The sequence below is a fragment of the Phalacrocorax carbo genome, chromosome 2 (genome assembly GCF_963921805.1).
Source record: "Phalacrocorax carbo chromosome 2, bPhaCar2.1, whole genome shotgun sequence".
NCBI classification, from domain to species: Eukaryota; Metazoa; Chordata; class Aves; order Suliformes; family Phalacrocoracidae; genus Phalacrocorax; species Phalacrocorax carbo.
Window position 1 is genome coordinate 161903842 of NC_087514.1, and position 25903 is coordinate 161929744.

Here is a 25903-nt window from a genome sequence, read left to right on the forward strand (position 1 = left end):
ATAACTCCATATTGACTCTAACACAGACCTAACTTACCTTGTCACTTATAAAAATCATTTGTTGGTAAACGCATGGCAGGTCAGGGTGCTCCAGAGCCATGAACAAGGTATTCACAATAATGCAAACCATGATTAAGAGATCAACAAATGGATCCAAAATCACCAATTTCACCTTCTCTTTGACTTCTCTCCAGAATGGACAACAATTCCAAATCAGATACTTTTGAGCAAAACGTTTCAGTAGTGCAGGGCATTTCAGTTTGGACTCTTGCAGTTCTAAATGACAACGAGGGAAAGTGACACATGATGGATTCCACTTATGTGGAATTTCATGGTATGACAAAAAAGACAGTCACAGAAAAGATCGAAAAGCAAAATCAATCTCGTGCGCAGAAGGGCACCACTGAAAAAAATTGTTTCACTCATTCTATACAAACCAATCACAAGCTATTCAAAGGTCACCATCAACAAATTCATAATTACAGAAACAGGTGATATTACCCACCTCTTCATATGTTTATTATACTGTTGAAGGATGATACAGGATGTGCATTAAGGAGAAATAACTGTCTCTGGAAAAACTGACAACTTGTTTTCTGTGAGTTGCATCTGTGCAGTCATAGATGCAGCATGGCTTGAAAGAAAGTCCAGGATAAAATGAAAAAGGGCATCCCCCATATCTCAGTGTCCATAGCTGAGGACAGGGTTATCAGGTAAGTCAAGCTGGAAGGGACCTCAGGAGATTTCTAGTGCAACTCCCTTCTCAAAGCAGGGTCAGCCATGAGGTCAGAGGCTGCATGACCTGTTCCCCCGTCTGACTGTCCTCGTGGTGAAAGCTTCTCCTTACACACAGCTTGAAGCTTTCTTCTTTCAGTTTATGTCTGTTGCCTCATCTTCCCACCAGTCACCACTGTGAAGAGCCTGGCTCCATCTTCCTGATAATGTCTTCCCACTACTGGAAGGCTGATATTAACCTCCCCTGAAAACCTATCCAGGCTGAACCAGCCTAGCACTGGGCAAGTGCTCCAGCCCCTGACTTGGTGGCCCTCTACTGAACTCAATGCATTTCTCATACTGGGGGGCGTTGGGAAGCAAACTGGGCACAGTATGTGGTCTAGCAAGTGCTTAATAAAGGGTGATAATCACTTTTCTCCTGGTTATACTCCTTCTAATACAGTCCAGGATACTGCTAGCCATGGCTGTTGCAAGGGCATGTTGCTGGCTCATGCTCAGCTCACTGCCCACAGGGACCCACAGGGCCTTTCCTGCAGAGCTGCTCCCAGCCTGTATTGTTGCAAAAGGTTCTTGCAGATAGGCAGAAGTTTACATTCGCTCTGATCATATTTTCATAAGGTTCCTGTTGGCCCATCCCTCCAGCCTGTCTAAGTCCCCCTGGATGGCAGCCCTTACCTCCAGTGTATCAAGTGGTTCCCCCCCAGTTTGGTGCAATCTGCAAAATTTAAGAGCACGGCCTCTGTTGCCTTCTCCAGGTCACTTTGGACACGACGTGTCCTAGGATACACCCTGTGGTACTCCACTTGGTACCTGCCTCCAGGTAGAATACAACCTGTTCACCAGAAAATTGAAGCCCTAACATCCAACTGTTTTTCTGTCCAGCTGGCTGTCCGCCCACGCAGACCCTGACACCCTAACTTGGATGAAAAATACTGTGGGAGACAGTGTTGAAAGCCTTGCTAAAGTCAAGGTAAATGAAAACATTGCTCTCCCCCCATTCACCAACCCCAGTCATTTTACTGTACAGAGCAATCAAGTTGTTCAGGCGTGATTTACCCTTGGTAACTGCAACTTACAGCTGCAGTTACGTGAGATACGAGAATATTTATTTTACTGAAATTTACATTTGATTGCAGCATAATTTCCCCTAGAGACTTTTTAAATAATGCTGACTGTTTGTGACATTTTCATCTCTTAGGTCCAGTTACACGATCACCATAGGAAAAACACTAAAGAATGACTTACGCAAATTATCTGTAATAACAGTGGCTGCGCTCATTAACCTCTGTCTTCGAAAAGGATCGTTAATAGAGTCCACTGACAATTCATAGGACAGCAGTATCTGTCTCTTTGGTTAGAAAGACAACAGAAGATAATAAAACAAGGGAATATGAAGAAACGGCAATATAAAAGTTATGTCCAGCATAAGATCAATATGCGTTTTTAAATACACCCTGTAATGAAGCCTTACCGTGCTGAAAGAGTGTAAACCAAAACGAAACAACAATATCATGTGTTTGCCTTTGAAGATAAAGGAGGTTTCATCAAAAACAGTAATATTTTTCAAGAAGTTGTTTCCTTCTGAAAATATTTAACAACAATAACGCCATTATATAAGGCATATAGACTCATGAACAGGGGAGCAAAGGGAAAAAATCATTCTATCTTTCCAGTGACTGATAAAAAGAACATACAAAAAGAAGACTGATGATCAGTTTGAATAAATTATTGGCTACTTAACTATGAATTACTGATTATTAATAATATGTATTTATTAATATTATGAATAGTTATTTAGTGAGTCAAAATGATCAGTTTTCCCAGCCCTATTAAGTCCACCAAGATCTATACTAATATTGAACTGCCTAAAACTAGGAATGGGACTACTTTTGTTTTCATTCAAAGCTACAGCGTGCTGAACTCAGTGTTCCTGATGTGCACTGAAGAACAGACACGACACCTGTATGTTACAGGACACGCTGAATTATTATGAGACTGCGCTTATGACACATTAATAACCCCAGACACACACTTTTTAAAGACTAAGTAGAGAATTGTAAAACACGGGCTGCAAAGAATAGGTGAGGCTCTGAGGTAGAGGAAAACACAGAACAAAGATTCCAGTCTGAGGGAGGACGTAACTAGAACTATCAGCTCGCAGGGAGCTACTGACTGACCACATCAGTGCACACTACCTTAGTATCCCCTTCCAGCATAACTTGATTTGTTTCATTTTCTTTTTATGGTGAGGGTATACAAGTAAAAATATCATAGAATCATAGAATCACAGAATGGCTTGGGTTGGAAGGGACCTTTAGAGGCCACCTAGGCCAACCCCCCTGCAGTGAGCAGGGACATCCCCAACTAGATCAGGTTGCTCAGAGCCCCGTCCTGCCTGGCCTTGAATGTTTCCAGGGATGGGGCATCGACCACCTCTCTGGGCAGCCTGGGCCAGGGTTTCACCACCCTCATCATAAAACATTTCTGCCTTATATCCAGTCTAAATCTACCCTCTTTTAGTTTATAACCATGACCCCTTGTCCTATAGATATGTCATATCATTACTTCAAACTGTTATGATAATATTATTTTTATGAACATATTCTATAATACTGTTATTCAGGGAATGAAACTGATATTCTTGGCTTAGGTGTTTAATAATAATGATTTCATTTTGCCTTTGGGATCTTAATGACTCGAAAAGCTAAGCAAAACATGCTGATAGAATTGTCATAAAATAAACATAAAATTAATTTAAAATACAGTGCTAAAATGTTCATTCTTCTATTTGTATTTTTTCAGAATCTAAAAGACTCAGTTAGACTATTTTAATCATGTTCCAGTTCCCACTGCAACTTGTCCTTTCATTCCTTTCTATAATGTTTGGTGTCTCAGAGGAGAGAAACCTAGAAAAATTTGTGCGCCAGCCTGACTAAAGTTCTCAGCCTTCTTGTTGAAATTCACGTCTGTTCAGAAGCATTCAGATCTAGTGTTTTTAGAAAGGTTAAGAGCATTAATCAACACTGAACAGTTACTACCGCTCATCTATCTTTAGCTGAAGTAAACAACTCGTGATGAGAAGCCCTCTGACAAACTGGGATTTAAAATAGGGATACACACTAGAGAAATAGTCAACTTTTTATAGAACTAATTGTGTCCTACCGAAAAGTTTCTCTCTCATACGCTTTTTTGTCTTTGACTCAGCATCTTTAGCCTCTTTTTGTGATTAGAGAGTACGTTGTTTGGAGTCCTCAGTTGCAGCAGAGCCAGTACTACCAGTAGTTGCCGTAACATGAAACAAACTGCCATGCTTGTTGCAGATATTTATGAGACTGAGGTAGAACTCTACATCAGAGCATCGCACACTGCTTGGATCATGCTCTAGGCCTTCCTTTCTTTATTTATTTTTTTTTTTAATATGAAATATCAACATTTGCAGGACAAAGTGAGAACTGTGATGGAGGGGAGTGAGAGGAAGCGTACACATGAACTACTCATCTTGAAGAACCCTCATGACTGATAAACAGCTTCTACTGATGTCAAACGACCACCTGTAGGTCTATGTAAGACAGCATAAGACTACAACCGGGATCTCACACAGTCACAACTACCTGGAGCTGGGTCCTGGAATATTTTCATGCAGATAGCATAGAGGCATCCATTAGCAAGCACAGCAATGTTGTTTAAACCCTGCAGAATATACTCCCAAAAAGTGGGTTCCACTTAACATTTCGTGTACCAGGTTCCAATGCAATCCATTATCTGTTTCCAAAAGTTCCTACACAGAGATACTCGTAACTGTGCCATTCTCTGCACATACAGAGGGGAAGGGACCTTGGGAAGGGTCTGAAAATGTTATTTCTGAAATATAAAAATACAGATTGCTTTTGGCATCCAACCTGTGCAGATTTTGCAGCCTTGGAGAAGGAAGGTCTAGGAACTAAACCAAATTTATCTCCTAGCTGAGTCATCTCCTGCAACACAGTCCCAGACTTAGAGGAAAAAAATTAAATGGGGATAATCAGACATAAAAGGTGATTTTTGTAGTCACAGAATATATGACACCTGCTATGGAAAGACTTGCTTTTTCCTCAATAGGTATAATAATACACTACCATGGACTGTGACAGAGTGCTTCCATTAAGAACAGCAGAACCAAATTAGGTCACAAAATGGCATAGTATTGTTAACACGGCAGGGAGGGGAAATGTTAATGACACTCTATAAGAAGCAAATACTATACTAAAGGAGATGACAGATGGCAGTTGCTGCCAAGTGGATGATTTTTGACTCCTTCAGCTCAGACACATAATTTAATATAGCTAGGATCACAGAATTTAGAAGAAATTCTGACCATGCTGACTGCCAGAATGAAAACCTAATCCTTTTTAGCTTGGATGACATGTCTGATAAAAACTCCCCTACAATGACTCTTTTCAAAAGGAAGTTGGGCCGTAGCACTGCTACTGGAAAGTTTCCATTTTCTATGAGATGCGTGGAAACAGTTCTGATGTTCTCCCAGAAGCAGGAGAGAATCTGCCATGAGATGGAACAGACCATCATGGCGGGGGGGTCATATAAAATATTTTGGGAGACACAAGGGTGAGGGATAATATCAAAATGAACAGTGTATGCTTTGGTGATGATTTCCAGCTCCCCACATCTAGAGACCCTGCTCCGCCATGGTAAATGATCACCAAAGCAATGGAAGGAAGAAACACATCTGAGAAGGAGAATGAAGACTGGTGACGGTGAAATTCCAGCCTGCATTATCAAAGGTGGGGCTGGGGACCAGAGTTTCAGTCAAGGTGTTGTTTGGACACAAACATCTACTTTTGCACCACCTGTTTTTCCGGTGGACCCTGTTTGGTCTAAGTCACAAGCCTGTACTGGAAAGTGGCTGTTGCTGAACCAGTAAAAGCACATTAAAAGCTTTCTTCTTAGATATTGTTGAAAATAACTCAGTAATATGGATAATTGCCTGAGAATTATTTTGGAAGATTCAGCTCAAGATTAAAATACCTAAATACAGGCATCTAAATGTGGATGTTTACGTAGAGCCAGAGGAAAACTAAAGTTGGCAGGGTCCTCTGGAGTCCTCCTACTCCACCGCCCAAAGCAGGGCAAACTTCAACTGTAGGGCCTTTTCCAGCTATGTTCTAAATATCTCAAAAAATGAAGATCCAAAAGTATCTCTGGATGAGCTGTTCTAACATTTAACCTCTGTCAGAGTGATTTTTTCCCCCCCTTAATAACTAATCAGAATTTCCTTTGTTGCAGCTTGTTCCCCTTGACTTTCCATTGTGAACCTGTAAGATCTTGGCTCCTTCTTCCTTTTATACCCCCATTAGATATTAGTAGAGAGTAATAATCAGATGCTTCCCTTTCCCTTTTCTCCTTCAGGCTGAACAAACCCAACCTCTCCACTCCTCCTCACACATCATGTGCTACAGCTCCTTACTCATCTTGGAGGCCTCCACTGGCTTTGTGTGATATCTCAACGTAATCCTTCCACTGGAGAGCTCAAAGCTCGACACAATACCCCAGATGCAGGCATGACCAGAGCGTGTGTGACAAGTGAAGAAACGCACATGGCCTAAGCATTGAAAAGGTAACAAATCTATACTCTACATGGATGCTGGACCATTGGCAACATGATAGCAAGGACTATCCATGAGATATACAGTATTTTGCCAGTGACAAAGGTACAGTGAAAAAACCCCAAGCTTAAGCAGAGTAAGAATTACAAATCTTAATAGCACTTTCTTACTGGATTTAGAAAGGAGCGATGAGCAGAGGGATCTTTTCCAAAGCCAGAAGTCACTGCTGTAATCAAGATGTGAAATAGCACATGGAATTCAGCCTAATATTCAGACATCCACATTTAATTTGTCCATGTGCACAATGTATCTAAAAATCCTACTATAATTGATTTATATTTTTGATAAGTTAGATTCACTTAACCACAAGTGTCTGAAGCCATTTGAGATGGTCTGTTGAGACATTTGGTATCTGAGACAACCACAGTCCCAGACTAAGCAGACATGACACGTCATGTCTGTACCCTTACGTAGAGCAGGTGCAGGCCAGGTAAGACACTCTAGAAATCCTCTAATATCACTAGGCATCAATTTCTGACCCCAAAAATTAAATTTCCATTCAGTGCAAGGTTCAGAGTTTAGAACCTAAATAACATGTAAACACCAGCAAATAAAAACCTGGCACACAATCCAGTTACCTAAATCTAGGAATTTAGTAACGTTTGAGATGCCATAATGTATTTGAGCTATCCACACAGTGCTGGAAGATGTGTCACAGACGCTGAAGATATCCAGGATATACAACCTGTCCAAGAAAATCTAAAATGGCACTGGATGCTTATAGTTAGAGAAGTGAATCACGGCCCTAGCATTAGAAGTCTTCATACTGAACGGAATCCACCCCTGAATATTTAGGCCAGAGAATTAGCTGTGTGCACAAAAAAAAGAAGGTTAGGCCATTAGGAAAATTCTAACACTTTCAGGATATTATTTATTTGTTTATGCAGCACAATAAAGATGCCGACAGATCTTACCACAGTTATAAGCGCAGAGGGCTATAACATGTCCTTAGTAAGCTACTGATGGCCACTATGAACTTTCCTTTCAAGGCCAATCAGTGCTGTCTCCCTCTGCTCCCAAAATCTAACTTTTAGATTGCATTAAAAAACAAGTTGATCCAATGCATGCAAGAAGGAAAAAAAAAGAGGGGAAAAAATGCAAATAAAGAAAGCTTTTCTGCTCATCAAATTGTCATATCACATGCAAGTCCAATGAATCTATTTCAAATACTTACAAGCTTCTTCTGGCAGCGACCAGGCTGTGAATGAAATATATGCTCCTCTTTGCCATGATCACCTAAAATTAAGTTTTGTCTTAAAGTAGGTTTTTCTTGCTTCATCTCTTTTTCTTCTGAATTTTTAAAGTCAGCAACAGACATTTCACATTCGACATGTAAGGCCTTATTACCCTCTCTAGCAGCCAACTTCTGTAAAAGAAACAGCAAAAAGTTGGTCTATTAATACAAGACAAATGGACTAGGATCATATACAGTTTAATTATGATGTTATCTGAATGCTTTGCACTAATAAATCTTACCTTTCAAATACTAAACTACTATAAAAAGATAGGAGTACAAAATGCTATTCCCAATACTGACAGATAAAGCAGGGTTCCTTATCAGCTGCTATAATAGAAGTTTGTCCTTGCCATTTCAGATATCGTATTTCATATCTGAATTACAGAATATTAAGGTGTATCCTTTTACTTTCCTTTTCTTGCTTTGGAAAGGACCTTGAGCCCAAAGACAACAGAAGACTAAGGGCTCAAACTAAATCCTAAAATGTTGAGCCTTTCTTAACTGCTAATCCTGCTGAAAGAAAAACAGAAGAAAGAAAAGCCTAAGTAAAGCTTGGCAAGCTGGAATTTCAGACAGAGAAATATTATATGCCTGTTGACAGCTGTACAGGAGGAATTTGGTAAACCAGTGATGCCTTTCATTTAACAATGAAATTGGAGAGTTGCTAGAGAGTATTTGTTAAGTCTTCTTACAAGTCTGACTTTTCTGATTGTTAGCAGTAAATCAGAGGTGTCTTTTATAAAAAGTTAGAAGATAAAATGTGTCTTACAATAATTTTCAATCTACCTTGTTGCCTCAGCTCAGAGCTTCACTTCTCAGGAATAAAATAAAAACAACATGGAGACCCCTGGTCCCCCACAGGCCAAGGAATGAATTAATCTGGGCAATACTGTGCCAAGAGAAAACACTGTAGAAATCTGATGTGTGTCTATTAGCTCTGCAAACCAACAGCAAAGAAATTCTCAGTCTCTGGGTGTCCTTCTACATTAATATGGAGCTAATGACATTAGCCTGGCCAAAGACTATCCCTGCTCTTGATAACTGTATACCTTCTGTAAGCAATCACTCAAAAATCACTCAAAAAGAGGCATGACGCTCCTTAAATAGCTAAGCACAGTGGCTCTCAGAACGCTCGCGTTTTTAATCAGTCCTGCAATCTATCAGCATCAGAACTTCCAATCTCAGGGAACTGTAGAAATGACAACTCTTCTTATGGATGAAAATTTTTCTACTCATACTGCCTTCATCCGACTACACAGTGATAGCAAGAAGGAATATCCGGAGAAAGGAATTTTGTACACAGCGATAGTGGTAGCGTACAAGAACGGGGCAAACCACAGAGCATTGGCACTCAGGCAGCGCCATAAAGGCTGTATGCTTAGCAAGCCATTCCTACACAATGGCAGGTCTGCAAATCCTAAAACTTAATGTGATTTAACTTGGACTCATGCTGTTTGTTTGTATCACAGAGATGTTTACATATATTTAAATACATGTATACATAGACATGAGCATTTATAAAGAGACAGAAAGAGAAATGAAGCGTGAGAAAGTATTGTACGAAGCACATGTTTAATTAAAAATCTTATTTCTCTAATTCACAGAAGAAAACAAAAGGAACCACATATTATGTATTACATATAATAATTTACAAACCTGTTCTTTCTCTAGAATTTGTTGGGCATCCTGAAGTAATTTTTCCTTTGCCTCTGTTTCAGCAACAGTAGCTCTATTTTGCTCTTCATATGCCATAGTTACTACAGCCAAGATCAGATTGAAGAGATAAAATGAGCATAAAAAGATGACCCCCAGAAAAAACAAAATGCAGTTCTTTCCGGATGTACGGATAGTCTGTGAGGAAAAGGTAAAGGTTGTAATAAATTCTTAACAAAGTAACATTTACAACAGAATTTCAACCTAACTTTAAACAATTTATTTTTCTATACAGTACAAAAGGTCAACATACTGCACTGTTTTCTTTAAACAACAGTGGGATCTACCTCTGGTTTAAGTTATAGAGAAGGTCTAGAAATACATCTAGTCAGGAGTTCCCCTGGCCTTCAAGTAATTAAGTTTCAGCTCTTAAAAACTTCCCTGTGAGCACACAGTGTTTTCTCTTTATGTAACAGACCGTCAAATGATGCCACGTACTGCAGAGAACAATAAACAAAATCCGTTCTTAAAATTAAATGAAGTATCTCCCAGTAAATTGGGAAAATGGTGAGTTTAAGTTATGAGAAGACAACTTCAGCTGTAAAGAGATATACACATGACTAGAGAAGAAATTAATAAAACTCAGTAATAAGGATGAAAGCTACGATTATCTAAACAATCATGAAAGATGCTCTGATTAGTGAATCAGAGGCAATATTTAGACTGATTGCTTATTCTTATATTTTTTTAAATGGCAGCAGAGGAGATGGCTCAAAATCAAGCTCTGAGACATTAAAAACTAAAAACCACATGGCCTCCAAACAGCAAAAGGAAGATGTATCCATTTTAAAAAAATCTCAGTTAATAAAGGTTGCTGGAAAAAAGTTAAAGTGGACCATATGAAAGCTATAGAACAAGGCAGAGGATAATTCCCTTCTAGCAAAGGCACCGCATAGATATAAGGGATCCTGAGAGTTCTCTACATGCAATTTTTGTATCATTTTTGTCAAAAAAACAGAATTTAAAAGTTACATTCAACTCTCTGAATCAAAACATAAAGGCTCCAATTTTTAGTACCACTGTCAAAAATGATCTGAAATATATATGTTGAGCGAAAAGGTTTGGTGAGGAGTCAGGACCTCAAAAGGAAGAGAAACAGAGTATGTAACAAGTCCCCATCATTGCAGCAGTGAGCTCACTGGCCAGATCTGCCCTATCCCCCAGTCCTTTGGCAGTTACATACTAACTTGTAACTATTAATCACTGACCCAAGTGTTTTCTCCAACAAAACTGAGCAGTCACAGCAGGATTGCTCCCACCCAATGTCTCTCGCAGAAGGTGTTACAGCTTCGTCACTTGAAGCTACTTCCTTAATATTTATGTTGATTTGAAAAGAAATTTGGTACCAGTAATGTTAAAACAGGCGCACATTTTTCTAGTGAACATAAAGCTCTAAACTGCATGCCTAAAGTCACTCTAGCAGGTAATAAAAGTACTGACCTGTCTGTAGAGACGCTCCCAGTAATCCTGTGTCATCAGGCGGAATAAAGAAAGGAAGGCCCAGCCGAAATGATCAAAACTTGTATAGCCAAAGTCAGGATTCCTCCCAATCTTCCTGCAGCTATAGTTTTCTGGGCACTCTTTCCTAACCACAACAGAAATGTTAAACAGTACTTACTTGCAGTATTAGATTGTACCTGAAAGCATCCAGTACACAACATCAAATATTTTGTTCAGTTTATCTGAAAGTCCATTTCCTTACATAATATAATTCTGCCAGAAGGGCTGACTTATATCAGCCAGTCCTCAAAACCCATTTGTCTAGTTCTGTCTAGTTTCTGACTAGACAGAAACTCTCCACTGAGGTAGAATGCATTCACACGAATACATTGAGAGCGGGGGAAATGGAAATATGTTTACTTTTAAGTAATTCACCAAGATGAAGAAAGGAGAGTTTATTAATATCTCACAACCCTTTACTGATCTGTTCCCCCTCTCCTTTATACCATTTTACGTTACCACTGTATCACCACTGGTCAGCAACAAAGCATGTACATAATTGCTTGCATCCTAGTACTTTATTTCATTCTTTTTCTGATGTGAAATATGTGGTTTTTAATTTAATACCCCACACACACATTCCACCCTCCTGAAAAATCATCACCATTCCTTCGGTCAATAATAAAACCCCCGTACATCCGGAGGCAAAAATAAGAAAGTACTAAAACTATTTTGTTCACTTACGCAGGATTTGAACTGAATCCACAGAGCAGTATTTCAGTAGATTTATTCATTCTGTAGCAGATATCTAATAAAAAATCATATAATCATAATAATCATTATATATAATCATAAATCATATAATCATATAATCATATAATCATATAATAATCATAAAATCAGAAGCTGTTGGTTCCTACGGTACTGTGAAGTAAACCATATGTTACTGCACTTTGAAAAACAGCCTGATGGACCAAATCTCTGTGAAAGACCCCTTTCACAAGAAAAGGCAGACAGGGCTGTTTCTCAGCACATCTGTCCCTATGGCAACTTTTTTTAAAAAAAAAATATTAACTGTGTAAGTCACAATATTAGATTTTATTTTAATTTCAGTAAAAATAAGAATCTCTTTGAGAGGGAGGCAAAATCCCTGAACAATATGATGGAAAAAAAAATCATTCCCTGTGCAGTACCACTAAAATTAGGAACCCTGTGCAATGTGCATAGGTAAAGAAGCAAATGCTTATAGAAAATTTAGTCCCTTCTATCCCACAGATGGCTAATCTTTCTCCAAATCCCACATTCACTAATCTCTCATTCAGTTGTCCCAGAGTCTGCATATTACTACTGGTGCAAATGGAAGGACATACCTTCTTGTGAGAAATACACGCAACTGTATTTTAACATCTCTGCGAAAAACCGAGACATACATATGAAGATACGCAGAATATGTATGGGGAGAAAAGAATAAAATTTACCTGCATCATTTGGTACATATATCTTGGCATCCTCACACAACGTGTCATTGTATGTAGCATTATTGAGGACACATTTGGATGTTAAATTGCCCATAAAAAGCTGGAGGCCAATCAGAGCGAATATACTCAGGCAAAAAACAGTCAAGATCAACACATCAGTAAGTTTCTTAACAGATTCAATGAGTGAATTTACAATGACTTTCAGACCTAGAAAAATAAGATTTGATAATATGTAAAAGGTGAAGAGTAATGTGGTAGCATTCTCGTATGACAATATACAACAGTTGCAAGCACATTGAAAATAATCAGTGTAAATGTTTTTGTAACTTCAGAGTATTAAAAGAGGTGAAATAAAGCATAGGAATTAGTATTTTCACTTAAATTTCCTAATCATAACTTATTTGGCTTTCTCTTCCTTCTCTAACACTAATTTTGCTAGCTTGATAATTCTAAATTCAGATGGTTTCTAAGCAAATGCTTAGAAGCTTTAATGACTATGGACAGATTTCTGTGCTTGATTAACATTAACCAAGTACTTCACATTGTGCCAAATACACATTACAGCAAAGGATAACTTCTGCTGACCCCAGGGAATCCTGCCATAGCAGATGATGCCTTACAGATGTCACCACTTTAAAAGCAAAAGAACGTTTATGACCCTGAGAGGGGAAAAAAGTATACAATGGGGACCAATCAGCTAGAAAGCAGCTTAGCAGAAAAGGATCTGGGGGTGCTAGTAGACCCCCAAGTTGAAGATGAGCCAGCAGTGTGCCCCTGTGGCAAAGAAGGCGAATGGTATCCTGGGCTGCGTTAGGCAAAGCATGGCCAGCAGGTCAAGGGCGGTGATCCTTCCTCTCTGCTCAGCACTGGTGAGCCCACACCTAGAGCACTGGGTCCGTTCGGGGCTCCCCAGTACAAGAGAGACATGGACATACTGGAGAGAGCCCAGCAAAGGCCACAAAGGTGAGGAAGGGCCTGGAGCACCTCTCCCATGAGGAAGGGCTGAGAGAGCTGGGACTGTTCAGCCTGGAGAAGAGGAGGCTCAGGGGGGTCTCATCAATGTATATAAATACCTGAAGGGAGGGTGTGAAAGCGAGTCAGGCTCTGATCAGTGGTACCCAGTGACAGGACCAGAGGCCATGGGCACAAACTGCAACACAGGAGGTTCCCTGGGAACATCGGGGAACGCTCTTCGACTGTGAGGGTGCCTGAGCGCTGGCGCAGGTTGCCCAGGGAGGCTGTGGAGTCTCCCTCCCCGGAGATATTCAAAAGCCATCTGGGCACAGTCCTGGGCAACCAGCTCCAGGTGTCCTGGCTTGAGCAGGAGGGGCTGGACCAGATGATCTCCAGAGGTCACTTCCAGCCTCAACCATTATGTGATTCTGTGAAAATGGGTCATATATAAACTGAAGACCAATATTCTGGCAGAATAACTGAATTTGAAATATGGTATAGGCAGAGAATGATATCCAGGACCTTTTCTAAAAGTCTTTCACAAGAAGAAGGTAAAATTACATTTAATCTCTGTTCTCCATGGTGGATATGAAAGGAAAAGTATTGACAGGTGGTTTTGACATTAAAAATGAAACGTCCTATGTTTAATTCCTGTTTAATTACACAGAAGTGGTAAAGTAAATTATTATATATTATAACAATGGGATATATAGCCATTTATTGATTTTCAAATGAGTTTTTACAGTTAGATTCTGAAATCCACACTTTGGTATCCTAATTACTGGCATGACTTACAAAAATATCTGGACAGCACAGGCAAAATACTGCTGATGAAAGTATTATGCTCAGTCTAGATAGTGGCTGTGGTCAGTAAACAAACAGATGAAAAAACTCTGAAATATTGTGAAGTCAGCATTCTGGGAAATAAACCACAGAAGATGAAGCTGATGGAATATAACGTGAGACCAGAAATATGGTGGTACAGCCATCATTACATTAAGACAACACATTGAACAGGGTGTGCTGCTCAGGAAAGAAGAGTAAAAAGACAAAGGCACTGAGGTAAGTAAAACTGAACATTAGTGATGGGATAGAAAAAGCAGAAAATACAAAAATTTGCCTGCGTCAAAATCATTTTGAGGAAAGACGATAAAAAATATTCTGTTAGGATGCTGCTGAGTTACTACAGCCTGTAAAACAGTCACACCTTGGGATCCCATTAACCGCCAGAAAAAGTGACCAGAAAAGGGAAGACAAGAACAGGACAGGAATTAGAAATAGCACACTGCTGAAGCGGAGAGAAAATTAGTGATACATGTTGTTCCTTACCTGGTATTACTGAAATAGCTTTCAAAGTCCTCAGTACTCTGAAAGTTCGAAGAGCTGAAACCTTGCCCGTACTTTTACACATAGTAATATACCTACAAAATTAAACCATCGTACAACTGAATGACAAAGATCTAGCCTTTTCAGAGCATATGCATACTGAGCACACAGTAACAAACAAGTTAGAAAATAAATAGGTCAAATATGTCCTAAGGTAGATGTCTAATCTTAGGAATCTAAGGCCATCTCTAGGTATTGATATGAGAATTTTGAAAAGTGCCTCTGAAAAGAAACACAGCAAGTTTTTACTTCGTGTGGATTTGGATGCTTAAATTTTGAAGTGTTTATTCATCAAAATGTCAAGTAAAGATAAAACCCTCGCATACTGAGGCTATACATGAAAGTATATGTTGCAGCTATCTCAAAGCTACACAATATATACTTTAGGAGAAGGGAGTTCAGCAAAACTAGGTTTACAATATGTCAATTCTGTACCACATGGCTGTCTTTCTTTTATTTAACAGTCAACTAGAACTTGAGTCCTGAAACTAGTTTCAATTTAAGCATCTCAACAATTTAAAACTTTCAGAAAATTATGTTTTTAAGAGTTGCATATTCTATACAGCACTTTAACAGGTTGCCCCATATTTTAAAGACTTCTTTCATGTCAGAATGCACATGAACGTGATTCATCTTATGACAAGGTCATAACTGGTAACAGAATTCCTTAAAATAAAACATCTCAATAGTAGAATCTGAGAAACACTGGATGGAAAAGACCTTTGGAGGTGATCTAGGCTACCTCCCACTCAAAACACAGCTTTTGTCGGCAATAGATCAGAACACTATGGCTTTGCCTAGCCTGTAAGATTAAATAATTCTCAAGTACCTTAAGTAATAACTGCACTTGAGTTAACTGTTAATTTCCAAATACTTTTATTTGTTTCAGGATAGGACCCAAAAACCAGAAGGAGACACTATATTACAAAGTGCTTATATCTGCTTGAACACAAATTAATTAGGAGTATGAGTAGGCAAGTAGGACCATAAAATAGAATTGTTCATACAGCTGTTGGACTACTTGATAGTTACTGATGATTAACGATGTTTAAACTCCTTAGTGGCTTACAGACTACCCATAAGAATCCTTTGTTCATATACATATATATGCGTGTGATGACATAACCTTTTATTTACAAATGAGGAAAAACCAGTCAAGCATATGACAGCTGATGGCAGCCTTTGCTACAGAGCCCATGAAACGGTGGGGTTTAAGACCCCGAGAGAAGTAACTAGGATGAACAGCAGAATAAAAATCTTGGACTTTAGACAGCAGATTTAAGCATTTTCAGGGATCTGAAACTCCCCCAAAGGGAAAAGTGGCCCCCTGAACAGCTGGTTGATCTTCAAGGGTATTTTCTTCAAAGCACAGGAACGACACACTCTACTCTGTAGAAAGTCAAGCAGATGAGGTGGAAAACCATCTTGCCTGAACAGGGAGCTCCTGACTAATCTCATATCCAAAAAGGAAGTGCGCAGAAGGTTAAAGCAGAGAGAGCTCTGGGAAGGGACGCTAAGACATTGCCAAGCATGCAGGGATGAAGCAAGGAAAGACAAAGTTCAGCTGCAGTTGAAGCTAGCAAGGCATGCAAAGGGCAGCAAGAAAAGCTACTTTAAGCACATCAGCAGTGAAAAGATGACTAAGAAAACTGTGGGCCTGTTGTTCAAGGAGGCAGGGAACCTAATGACATAGGACATGCAAAAGCTGAAACTGCTCAACGCTGCCTTGAGTTGGTCTTTACCAGTGAGGTCTGCTCTCAGGCCTCCCAGGTCCCCGAGTCTAGTGTCAAAATCTGTGGAAGTGAAATATTATCCATACATCTGCGGGCTGTGATCACAGGGACAAAGTTCAGCTAGCAGCTGGTTACTAGCGGACCCTCATGGGTCGGTCAGTCCCGGGGCCAATACTTTTTAACAATTTCATTAACATCCTTAAGAATGGTATAGAGTGTGCCCTCCACAAATCACAGATACTAAACTGGGGTTAGCAGTCAAAACACTGGGTCGCAAGGCTGCTCTGCAGAGTGAGCTTGACAGACCGGAGTTACGGGCTGTAGAAACTTCATGAAGTTCAGCAAAAGCAATGGCAAAGTCTTGCACCTCAGTCATCACGACCACAGGTAGGAGCTGAGGGCAGACTGGATAATGAGCAGCTTTGCAGAAAAGGACCTGGTGGGGTCAGGGCAGACGAATTGAACATGAATGAACAGAGCACCCTTGTGACGTGGAATGCCTACCACTTACTGATCTAGATTATCATGAGTCTAGCTCATATGTTGAGGAGTCTAGCTCATACATTGAAGGTGGTGATTTCTGAGACTGAATCTGGAGTACTGTGTCCACCTTTGGGCTCTCCAGAGTAAGGAAGACATTTTACATACTGGAGCAAGTCCAACCAGGGCTCCAAGTGAGGCAATAGTTAGATGGTTAAATTGTTAGGCTGGATTGGATTTGTTGAGCCTGAAGAAGAGCAGGCTAATGGGGTGATGGAGCAGGAATCTTACTGCTGTCTTCAGCTGCCCAGTGTAAGGGCTTAGAAAAGATGAAGCCAGGATGTTCTTGGAAGCTCACCATGAAAGGAGGAGAGGCAGCAGATGTAAGCTGCTGCATGAGACATTTCAATTAGAAATCTGGGAGGAAAAAACCCCACTATGTGGTTAGAATGGATTGGTCAGACAGGTGGTTGAATCTCCATGCTTAGAGAAACTCAGAACTTGACTGGACAAGGTCCTGAGCAACCTCATCTAAATTAGTCCTGCTTTTACCACAGAGCTGAACCACGCGATCCCCAGAGGTCCCTTCCAATCTCAATTACTCTACACCTCTAATAAATTAGAACGAGACAACTGGAAACTATTCAGAAATGCTAAATGAGAGAGATTTGCTTTGAAAGCCAAGGCTGGGCATGGGTGAATCTGTTCACTGCTTCAAGTAAGCCTTCTTTGCTTTAAGATTAACATTCCACATTGGAGATGCAAATTCTGACTTGGTTTCTTCCTCATTTCTTGTCCATCTACCTGGTTGGTTTTGATGGGAATTTAAAATTGACCACAGCAGTGATCCATCTGGCCTACTACCCTGTCTGCAACAACGACCCACAACAGATCCTTACAGGGGAGTTCAGAATCAAGGAAGTGATGCTTCCCAGATTCAATTCTTCCAGCAAATTTATAGCTAAGGGGCTTCCTGAACAAGACATAGTAACTTTGTGTTAAAAATAACTCTTAGTGTGTTTTCATCCAGGATTTTGTCCAGAAGCCTTCTGAATGCAACTAAGTTTTTTGCATCCACAACCTCCTAGGGGAATATGCCTACACGTAGTGTGAAAAACTACTCCTTTTTTATTCTGCCAACTATTTATCTGACAACTTCATTTGGTGCCTTCAGCTCTCGTTGTAGGAGAAAAAAATAAATTATTTACTTTCTTTTTAGCTCTGTGCCACAGACTTCAACCGTGTTCCTGCTCTGTGGTTTTTTTCATGAGAGTTCTAGTCTATTTAGTTTCATACTGTGTGGAATACAAGATATACAACTTCTCTTTATCTTTTTTAATTCTGTCATCTTTTGAGATGTCAGGAGCAAAACTATATATAGACCTGAAGAAAAAGACAGGCCATGCACTGAAATAACTACGTATTCTGCTTCTTTCTTTATTTCTTACCCATAATGTCCTCATTTTCTATTTATTTCCTTCTCTGATCATGACGGCACACTGGAGTGGTATTTTCACAAGATTATCTATTTTAACTTCAACATTCTCTTTCTAACAAGCAAAAGCTATTTCAGAGCCCATAACTGTGTATGTAAACCTAGGTCTGTTTTTCCTTGAGCATCACTTTACATTCTTGGGATTTCATCTGCTATTTATTGCCATGTCATTCAACACCTTGTGACCCACTTTGGATCCTTCTCAAATGAGTTTCATCTGACCCAGAGTACAACTAAGACAATATAGAGGCATGCTTGGTTTCAGCTGTCTATGCAATTGCCTCTTAACAAAATTTAAATATGTGCTACATTGAGAATAATCAAACAATTCTAAGATGAGCTTTGCATTTACGCCTTGTTTTAGTGTCTATGACTGTTTTCCTCTTTGCAGATAAGCAAAGGGTGATTCAACCACAGTAACTCTTAAGCAGGTAGGATGCCAACTGCTCTAAAGAACTTCAGCAATACCAAATAGTATTTTAGCTACATGTTTGTCCCTTGAGTGTAAAAGAACAACTGAGTTTTACTTACGTTACAACGGTAACAAGAAGATCCAGGCAGTTCCACGGATCTCGAAGAAAGGTAAATTCATTCCAAACAAGTCCTCTTGCTAATATTTTTATCAATATTTCACCAGTATATATGCCAGTAAAAAGATATCTGAGAAGGAAAGTGTATAATAAAATTACAGGAATAAAAATATTAATGAGATTGAGACATTCAGGCACATTTCTACCTTTTCTATGATTTAGTCACTGGACTGAGATAAAGGTAGAAAATGTGAACTAAAATAGGACAGGTTACATATCTTTCAGAAACATCGTGGGTATAAGAAGATGCCTTCCTGAATTTTAGTAAGATTTCCACATAAATCTATAATCACGCATGTTCACATAAGCACGCCATACTATTTCTGGATGAAGAATAGCTCACATTTCCTTATGAAAAAGATTTACGACTGAGTTTATGTTCTAAAGCAGGCTGGAAAATGTCAAAGCCTCAACGTTCTGGCAGAACAATAACAGCAAAGACTTATTTTAGCCTGTAAAGTTTGCACATTTTATACATTCATTCTGACAAATACTCTATAACTGAAAGAAATACTACATCAAATTAAGCTATCATTATTGCCACGCTTACCCCAAGAGGAATTAAAATTATAGAACCTCTGAGGCTCCAAGCACATTTCCAAGATTTAATTCTAGAACATTAACTCAAGTTACACTGGATACAGTGCACAATTACAAAAGGTAACAAGGCTTTATAAATATATGACTTACTAAGATGAACAACTGAACTAGGGGTGTCCCCAGGAAAAGCACAAAAGAATGGAATAAATACATTTATCCCTTTATACTTCTTGCATGAGCTGGCCATAACAGACATGCAGGTTATTGCCTTAGAATGAGAGATATTAAGTTAGAATCCTGGTGCACAGTCTCTCTAAAAAGCTTAATCCTTAAAAGGAAAAATGGGGCAACCTTCTATGCTACAGCAGATGGCAAAATTAGCCAACAGAGAGAAAAGGGCATATGGTAAGTCCCTAAGAAAAGGCACCAAAGCTCTGTGGAAGACTGTGTGATATAATAATAATCATCCTAAATCTTCCTCAGAGGTCTGTCTGAGAATTTTCAAGCCCCAGAATTAGACCACCACATTATTTAAATTTTTCAGTCCAGCATGTTGATAACCTTAGAAGAAGAGTGAACAAATGGCAACGGAGAGACTTACTCAGTCCAGCCGAGTCCTTCTGGAAGCTTAGTTACAGCCATGGAAGCACAATTGAGTATCACAGTACATGTAATAAAGCCAACAAATAATGTGAATAATAAGTTAAGGAAAACATGCTGCATTATAAAACAATGAAGTTCAGAAAAGTTGCTGATTTACACACAGAAACCCATACAGATATTAAAAAAATTAGTTTGGGTTTGAATATGCTCAGGACTTCTCATATGTTTTCCAAAGAAACTGATGTCAGATCAAACTTCTGCTCAGCTGGGTCAACTTCCTGGTTTAAAAATAACAATGAATTATCTGTATGTGGAGATAGTTTTGGAAGTTAGGACATTAGTGGGACATAATATTTTTGACAGAAGACAAGAAGAACATAAATAACTGAAAATAAAGAATCTGAGTCCTCTGTGCTCTGTTGTTATTTGAAACTCTAGAAACCTCCATTTCTTCCCAGAAGGAGCATGGAATAAAGAGAAACGGGCCACAAACCTGTAATAAATAAAGTTATTCAGCCTAGGAAAACCAGATGAAAAAGCTTAATTACCAATAACCAGTGTTCTTTGAAAGTGGGAGTCCATATAGACATTATTACAAGAGACACCTATGATCTGCCACGAGTTCAGAAAACGTTCTCGGTTTATGTGGCAGGTGATGAAACATACATAAGAAAAAACATCCTTTCATGAAAGTTCACTTGTCACCTAATAAAAGTGGCATTTTTTAAAAAACATTGGTCTTAAATTTAGGGTTTATTTGAAACTGAACAGCAAATTTAGTAATTTCTAAAAGCATGAATATGCATTCAAAGTCAGCCCTAAGTTCCCATATAAGGACCTATTTCTACAAATTAATAATTCCAAATGAAAACAGACGTTTGGTGGAAAGAGCAGAAACTACACAGCCTACGGTTTTGCACCATTCTTCGAACTACGTTTATATTCTTGCAAAAATATAAAAGATGGGTGCTCTTCAGAACTTTCTAAACTTGAGTGTGACATACATTTCTTAGGATTACCTCAGACTCTTTCAGCAAAGTATTACCACAAATCACATCCTTCATGTTTTAATAACTAGGGAGTCCCTGGTTTGTTGTTTTTTGGTGTTTTTTTTTTCTTTTGTTTGTTTGTTGTTTTTTTTTAATTTAAGCTTGTCAGCACAGTGGAGATTTAGAAAAAGTCCTGGAAATGGGCTAAAATATCATACAGGAGCCTCTAAATGTTTTTTTCATATCTGCAAATCTGACTATAAATATAAGCTTTTTGACGTTTTTACTTGTACCAACACCATGTAAATGCATTAGCTGTTGTAAAACAAGATTCAACATAGCTTTTAAAAAATCTCTATCACAGCCACATAGCTTACATTTACATTAATATGAACAGAGGAAAAGAACGACAGAAAATGGTACAGTATAATTTAAAACTGAAATAAGGGAAACCAATAAAAGGATATGAATGGATCAGAATTTTAATTGCTGCTTTTCTGACTGGATTAAAAGGATCAAATATACACAAGGCAGGCGTGGCAGTAAATCTGAAAATAGTCCTCCTTTTATTTATCACCATAAAAGTCTATAAAAAAAAAGATTCAGAATATGTGAAATATTTTAATGAAACAAAATTTTTGCCAAAAATTAAATGTTTAGGTTTTAAAATCTGCATCTATAACTATATTTAACTGCAATTATGAGTAAAGCTTTCCTGTATTCTTACCTGGAGCTGTGACCTGACAATATTGTATGTTGAAAGCAAGACACCGGCCATATAAAAGTTCATTATTGCCTGGGAGGAAGAAGCTGTAATGGGAATGAATTTGAAGAGCAAGCGATCATATTCAATTAGTCAGAGTAATTAAAGGATACTGTTCTGGGAATGCAACAATGGTGTTAATCCTACTGAAAAGTACCTTCCGCTTGCCTATAGGCTACAAATGATCATTTACAAAATACATATTGTGTAGGACTGCCAGAATCCGGTGCAGTCAAAGCAAAAATTTTAATTTTGGAACATCTCTAGATTATCAAGTAACACTGTAAATTCCCTTGAAGGCCCATGCAGCTCAGTGCTTTTGCCATATGAAGTAAAACACGAAATCTCTTAAATCAAAAACACAGTTCACTAACTTATCTAAATTTCTTTAACCGAATCAGCCTCAGTTTCTCTTCATCAAGAGTTTTCACTTGGAATAGTTTGAGGAAAAAAAACCTCTGGAAGAACAAAGCTTTCTGCATGTTCTCTGATTAAATTATTGCACTCCGGTGACTTACTGGTATACATAAAAGACAGCAACATAGGACTGGATGGAAACTTCTGCTCTTCAGGTCAAGTCCCCCTCAACAGTGAGCAATCATACAACAGACATTTCATTTAGAAGGGATTCTGAGAGCACCTACTTTGCACACTCCTACAGGCAACACAAACCACTTTGCAATACATTGGAATATATACAACGTATATATGGTACAATAAACAAAGCTGATGACATATAAAACAGAAAATTGATTTATTGTAATGAAAAGATATGGTTTTGCTACACAGAGTACCTGAAATATCTCAAATATGTCTCCCCTAATTTGTATATTTGTAATTCAGCAAGAACATCTGCAGTAAGTCCAGTGTGACCTACCTTTTGACAGCTGCTGTTAGTACAACAGTGAGTTCAGCCCCACAGACATCAGAGAAATAGAATATATTTCCCAGAATATATTTCCTATCAAAGTGTATTTATCAGGTGTATCATGTTTTCATAATTAACTCTGATTACTGACTGGAGATTAAAATACCTTTTCACTACATGGTGTGGAGCATACCTTAGCACTCCTGCCCAAAAACTGCTAGCAATGTTCAAAGATCTGTCTACAGAACAATCAAACACCAGCATCTCCTGACAGAGCTTTTACTATCTCTTAAGAGTTCAGCAGACAAAATTAAATACAAAGAAATGCTTTTGAAATTTTTAACCTTGTGATCACTGTAGTATGGATCAACATCTTCCAGGGGTTCCCCGATGAGCTCCACAGGAAGATCCCCATATAGAGATGGCAGTTTTTTGCAGGTTTTCAGATCAAGCTGAGGAGCAAGTTTATCTTCTTCAACTCCTTGGTCCTTATTCTTCTGGTTAACTTTGTCTTGCTGCTTTTTTTTCTTAGCAATTCGTTCCTCGATTGCTACCAAGGACTCAGGAGTGAAACGTCGAAAGCTGTTGGCTTCTGATGACCAAAAAAAGGGATCCATTTTTCCTTCTATATGTTTGTTTCCAGTGCTAGAAGTAACTTAAAAGAGAAAGCTACTGACAATTAGAAAATTACAGAAATAATACAAAAGTTAAAACTAGTAGCCATTAGATAAATTATTTCTTCCCTCTGTGAAACCCCGTACGAAAACTGAATAGAATAGAATAGAATAGAATAGAATAGAATAGAATAGAATAGAATAGAATAGAATAGAATAGAATAGAATAGAATAGAATAGAATAGAATAGAATAGAATAGAATAGAATAGAAAACTATTTCAGCTGGAAGGCACCTGCAACAATCATCTAGACCAACTGCCTGACCAATTCAGGGCTGACCAAGTTAAAGCATGTTATTAAGGGCACTGTCCAAACGCCTCTTAAACAGTCAGCCTTGGGGCATCGACCACCTCTCCAGGAGGCCTGTTCCAGTGTCTGACCACCCTCTCGGGAAAGAAATGCTTCCCAATGCCCAGTCTAAACCTGCCCTGGTGCAGCTCTGAACCATTCCTACGTGTCCTATCACTGGGTGTCACGGAGAAGAGCTCAGCACCTCCCTCTCCACGTCCCCTCCTCAGGAAGCTGTAGAGAGCGATGAGGTCGCCCCTCAGCCTCCTTTCCTCCACATTAGACAAGCCCAAAGTCCTCAGCCGCTCCTCATAGCACATGCCTTCCAGCCCTTTCACCAGCTTTGTTGCCCTCCTCTGAAGGCAATCAAGGACCTTCACATCCTTCTTAAATTGTGGGGCTGCTACACTTAAATCTGCTTGTGACCACCCCTGTTCTATGTGCTTATAAAAGCCAGGGATCTGCGCTTCCTCAAAGCAAACTTCGCTAGGAGGTGATCTGACCACTGACCAACCCGCGTGGAGCTCCATACCCACTGACTGTTATGCAGAATTTAAACAAACTAGAGACACTATAAAGGACTACTACAAATGAAATAAGTAAATCTGGTATCGCCTTCCTCACAACTGCATGTCAATAGGAAGATCAGTCTACCCTAGAATTTTGCAGGTGCCTTAATGACCTGTGACTCTGCACTAGAGCATCCGCTGTTTCTGGAGACCTTGGTTATGTCTACTTGTTTAATAACTACTCTTTTCCACACATCAAAGGAAACAAATTCAATTACTATTAACTACTCAGATTTTGATGCAAGTCATTGACTTGCTTATTCATGCTGACAGGTATGCGTCATTTCTGCCTCCCATACCAGCCTGGAAAAAGGTAAATGTGGTGAAGCAACTTCACCTTCTGACACATCCCCAAATATTGCAATCCTTCTGGGGATCCGAGTTATCGAATCATAGAATGATTTGGGTCAGAAAGGACCTTTAGAGGTCATCTAGTCCTACCCCCCTGCAGTGAGCAGGGACATCTTCAACCAGATCAGGTTGCTCAGAGCCCCGTCCAGCCTGACCTTGAATGCTTCCAGGACTAGCAGAGTACCTTCAAGAATTTGTTTTCAATTATTCTGTTTGAGTTTAAATTACTGACAAAGGGAAAGGGTGGCAAGGTAGCGAGAAGCACTGAGGTGACTTAAGGCAAATCATCGTAAGTATTCAGTTACTAATGACTTCTGGCCCCAATTTACCCCATTACTTGCAGATGACGGTAATTTACATGACCGCTGTTCTCATCCGCAAAAGATGAAGACAATTCTGACCCATTACAGGATGACTTGCCCTTTGTGGCTCACATCAAAACCAATTGCTCCCATCTAATAAGCACTCCCAGTCACTAACAAGTCTCTAAAATGCTGCATTTTTGATTGCCCGAAGTCTAGCTGTGCTAATTCGGTTTGTGAACTCACATGTGGACCATGACAGAGAATCAATACTCTCTTGTAAGTATAGGTCTCTTCTTTAAATGCATAGATATATTTCTTTAAAAAGAATACGCAACTGCCTGGAGCCAGAATGATTGCGCAATGATTTTGTTTCAGTTTAGGGGATTTTGGGGGTGGGTTTTTTCCTCCTCTGGGACTTTACAAGCAGGTTTCAGACTGATCAGGGACCACGTAACAAACTGAAGCTTTATAATCAAAGAACTGTTACTTTGCAAAATCACACAGACCCGTTTCCAATGGAAAGCTCAAAAGATAAAGTGAAAATTGACATGCTCTCTTTTTTTCAATTTTTAATAATTCTAAGAAGATTAATTTTATCTTCAAAGCAGTTGTAAGGACAACAAAGAGACCGAGCTTTTAGGTAACTACACTGGCTGTAATGAATGAAACGAAGAAAATGGTTTTAGTTAGTACCAATGTTGTTTCAGTATTAAGGATTTTGGAGCTGAATTTTCAAAAAAAATGAAGGCTGAATCTGTCAAAAGCAGTAATCAAGAGCAAAAAAAACCCTACACATCCCCTTCAGCAGCAGGGACTAGAAGACATAATTGGACAAACATTCAGGGACAACGCGAGAGGATTTCTTCAGACCTGTAGCAGCAACGTACTTGTGCTGACCTGGAATAACAACCTTTTCGGCCTTCCATCAACTGCCAAGCATTTATAGATTGTCACTAAGGTTAGGAAAAAGGAAGCTAAGAAGATGTGACCGAAAAAATCCTTGTGATATAGATGACTAAAAAATTTTGAAAAGATGGAGTGACTACTTGAA

General features: G+C 39.1%; 1 protein-coding gene across 1 annotated transcript in view; it reads right to left on the reverse strand.

Moving 5' to 3' along the window:
* LOC104042280 (sodium channel protein type 5 subunit alpha) overlaps positions 1-23322 on the reverse strand; it is a 48224-nt gene extending 24902 nt beyond the window's left edge. The window contains exons 1-12 of the mRNA XM_064445101.1: positions 23009-23322; positions 21501-21619; positions 20043-20132; positions 18843-18971; positions 14547-14638; positions 12249-12470; positions 11530-11593; positions 10786-10930; positions 9289-9483; positions 7570-7761; positions 1981-2083; positions 38-276 (exon numbers count right to left, since the gene is read on the reverse strand). Of these exons, the coding sequence (XP_064301171.1) occupies positions 38-276; positions 1981-2083; positions 7570-7761; positions 9289-9483; positions 10786-10930; positions 11530-11593; positions 12249-12470; positions 14547-14638; positions 18843-18971; positions 20043-20132; positions 21501-21619; positions 23009-23281 (1863 nt within the window). The 5' untranslated portion in view covers positions 23282-23322. The remainder of the gene's footprint in view (positions 1-37; positions 277-1980; positions 2084-7569; positions 7762-9288; positions 9484-10785; positions 10931-11529; positions 11594-12248; positions 12471-14546; positions 14639-18842; positions 18972-20042; positions 20133-21500; positions 21620-23008) is intronic.
* Positions 23323-25903: the final 2581 nt, after the last annotated feature.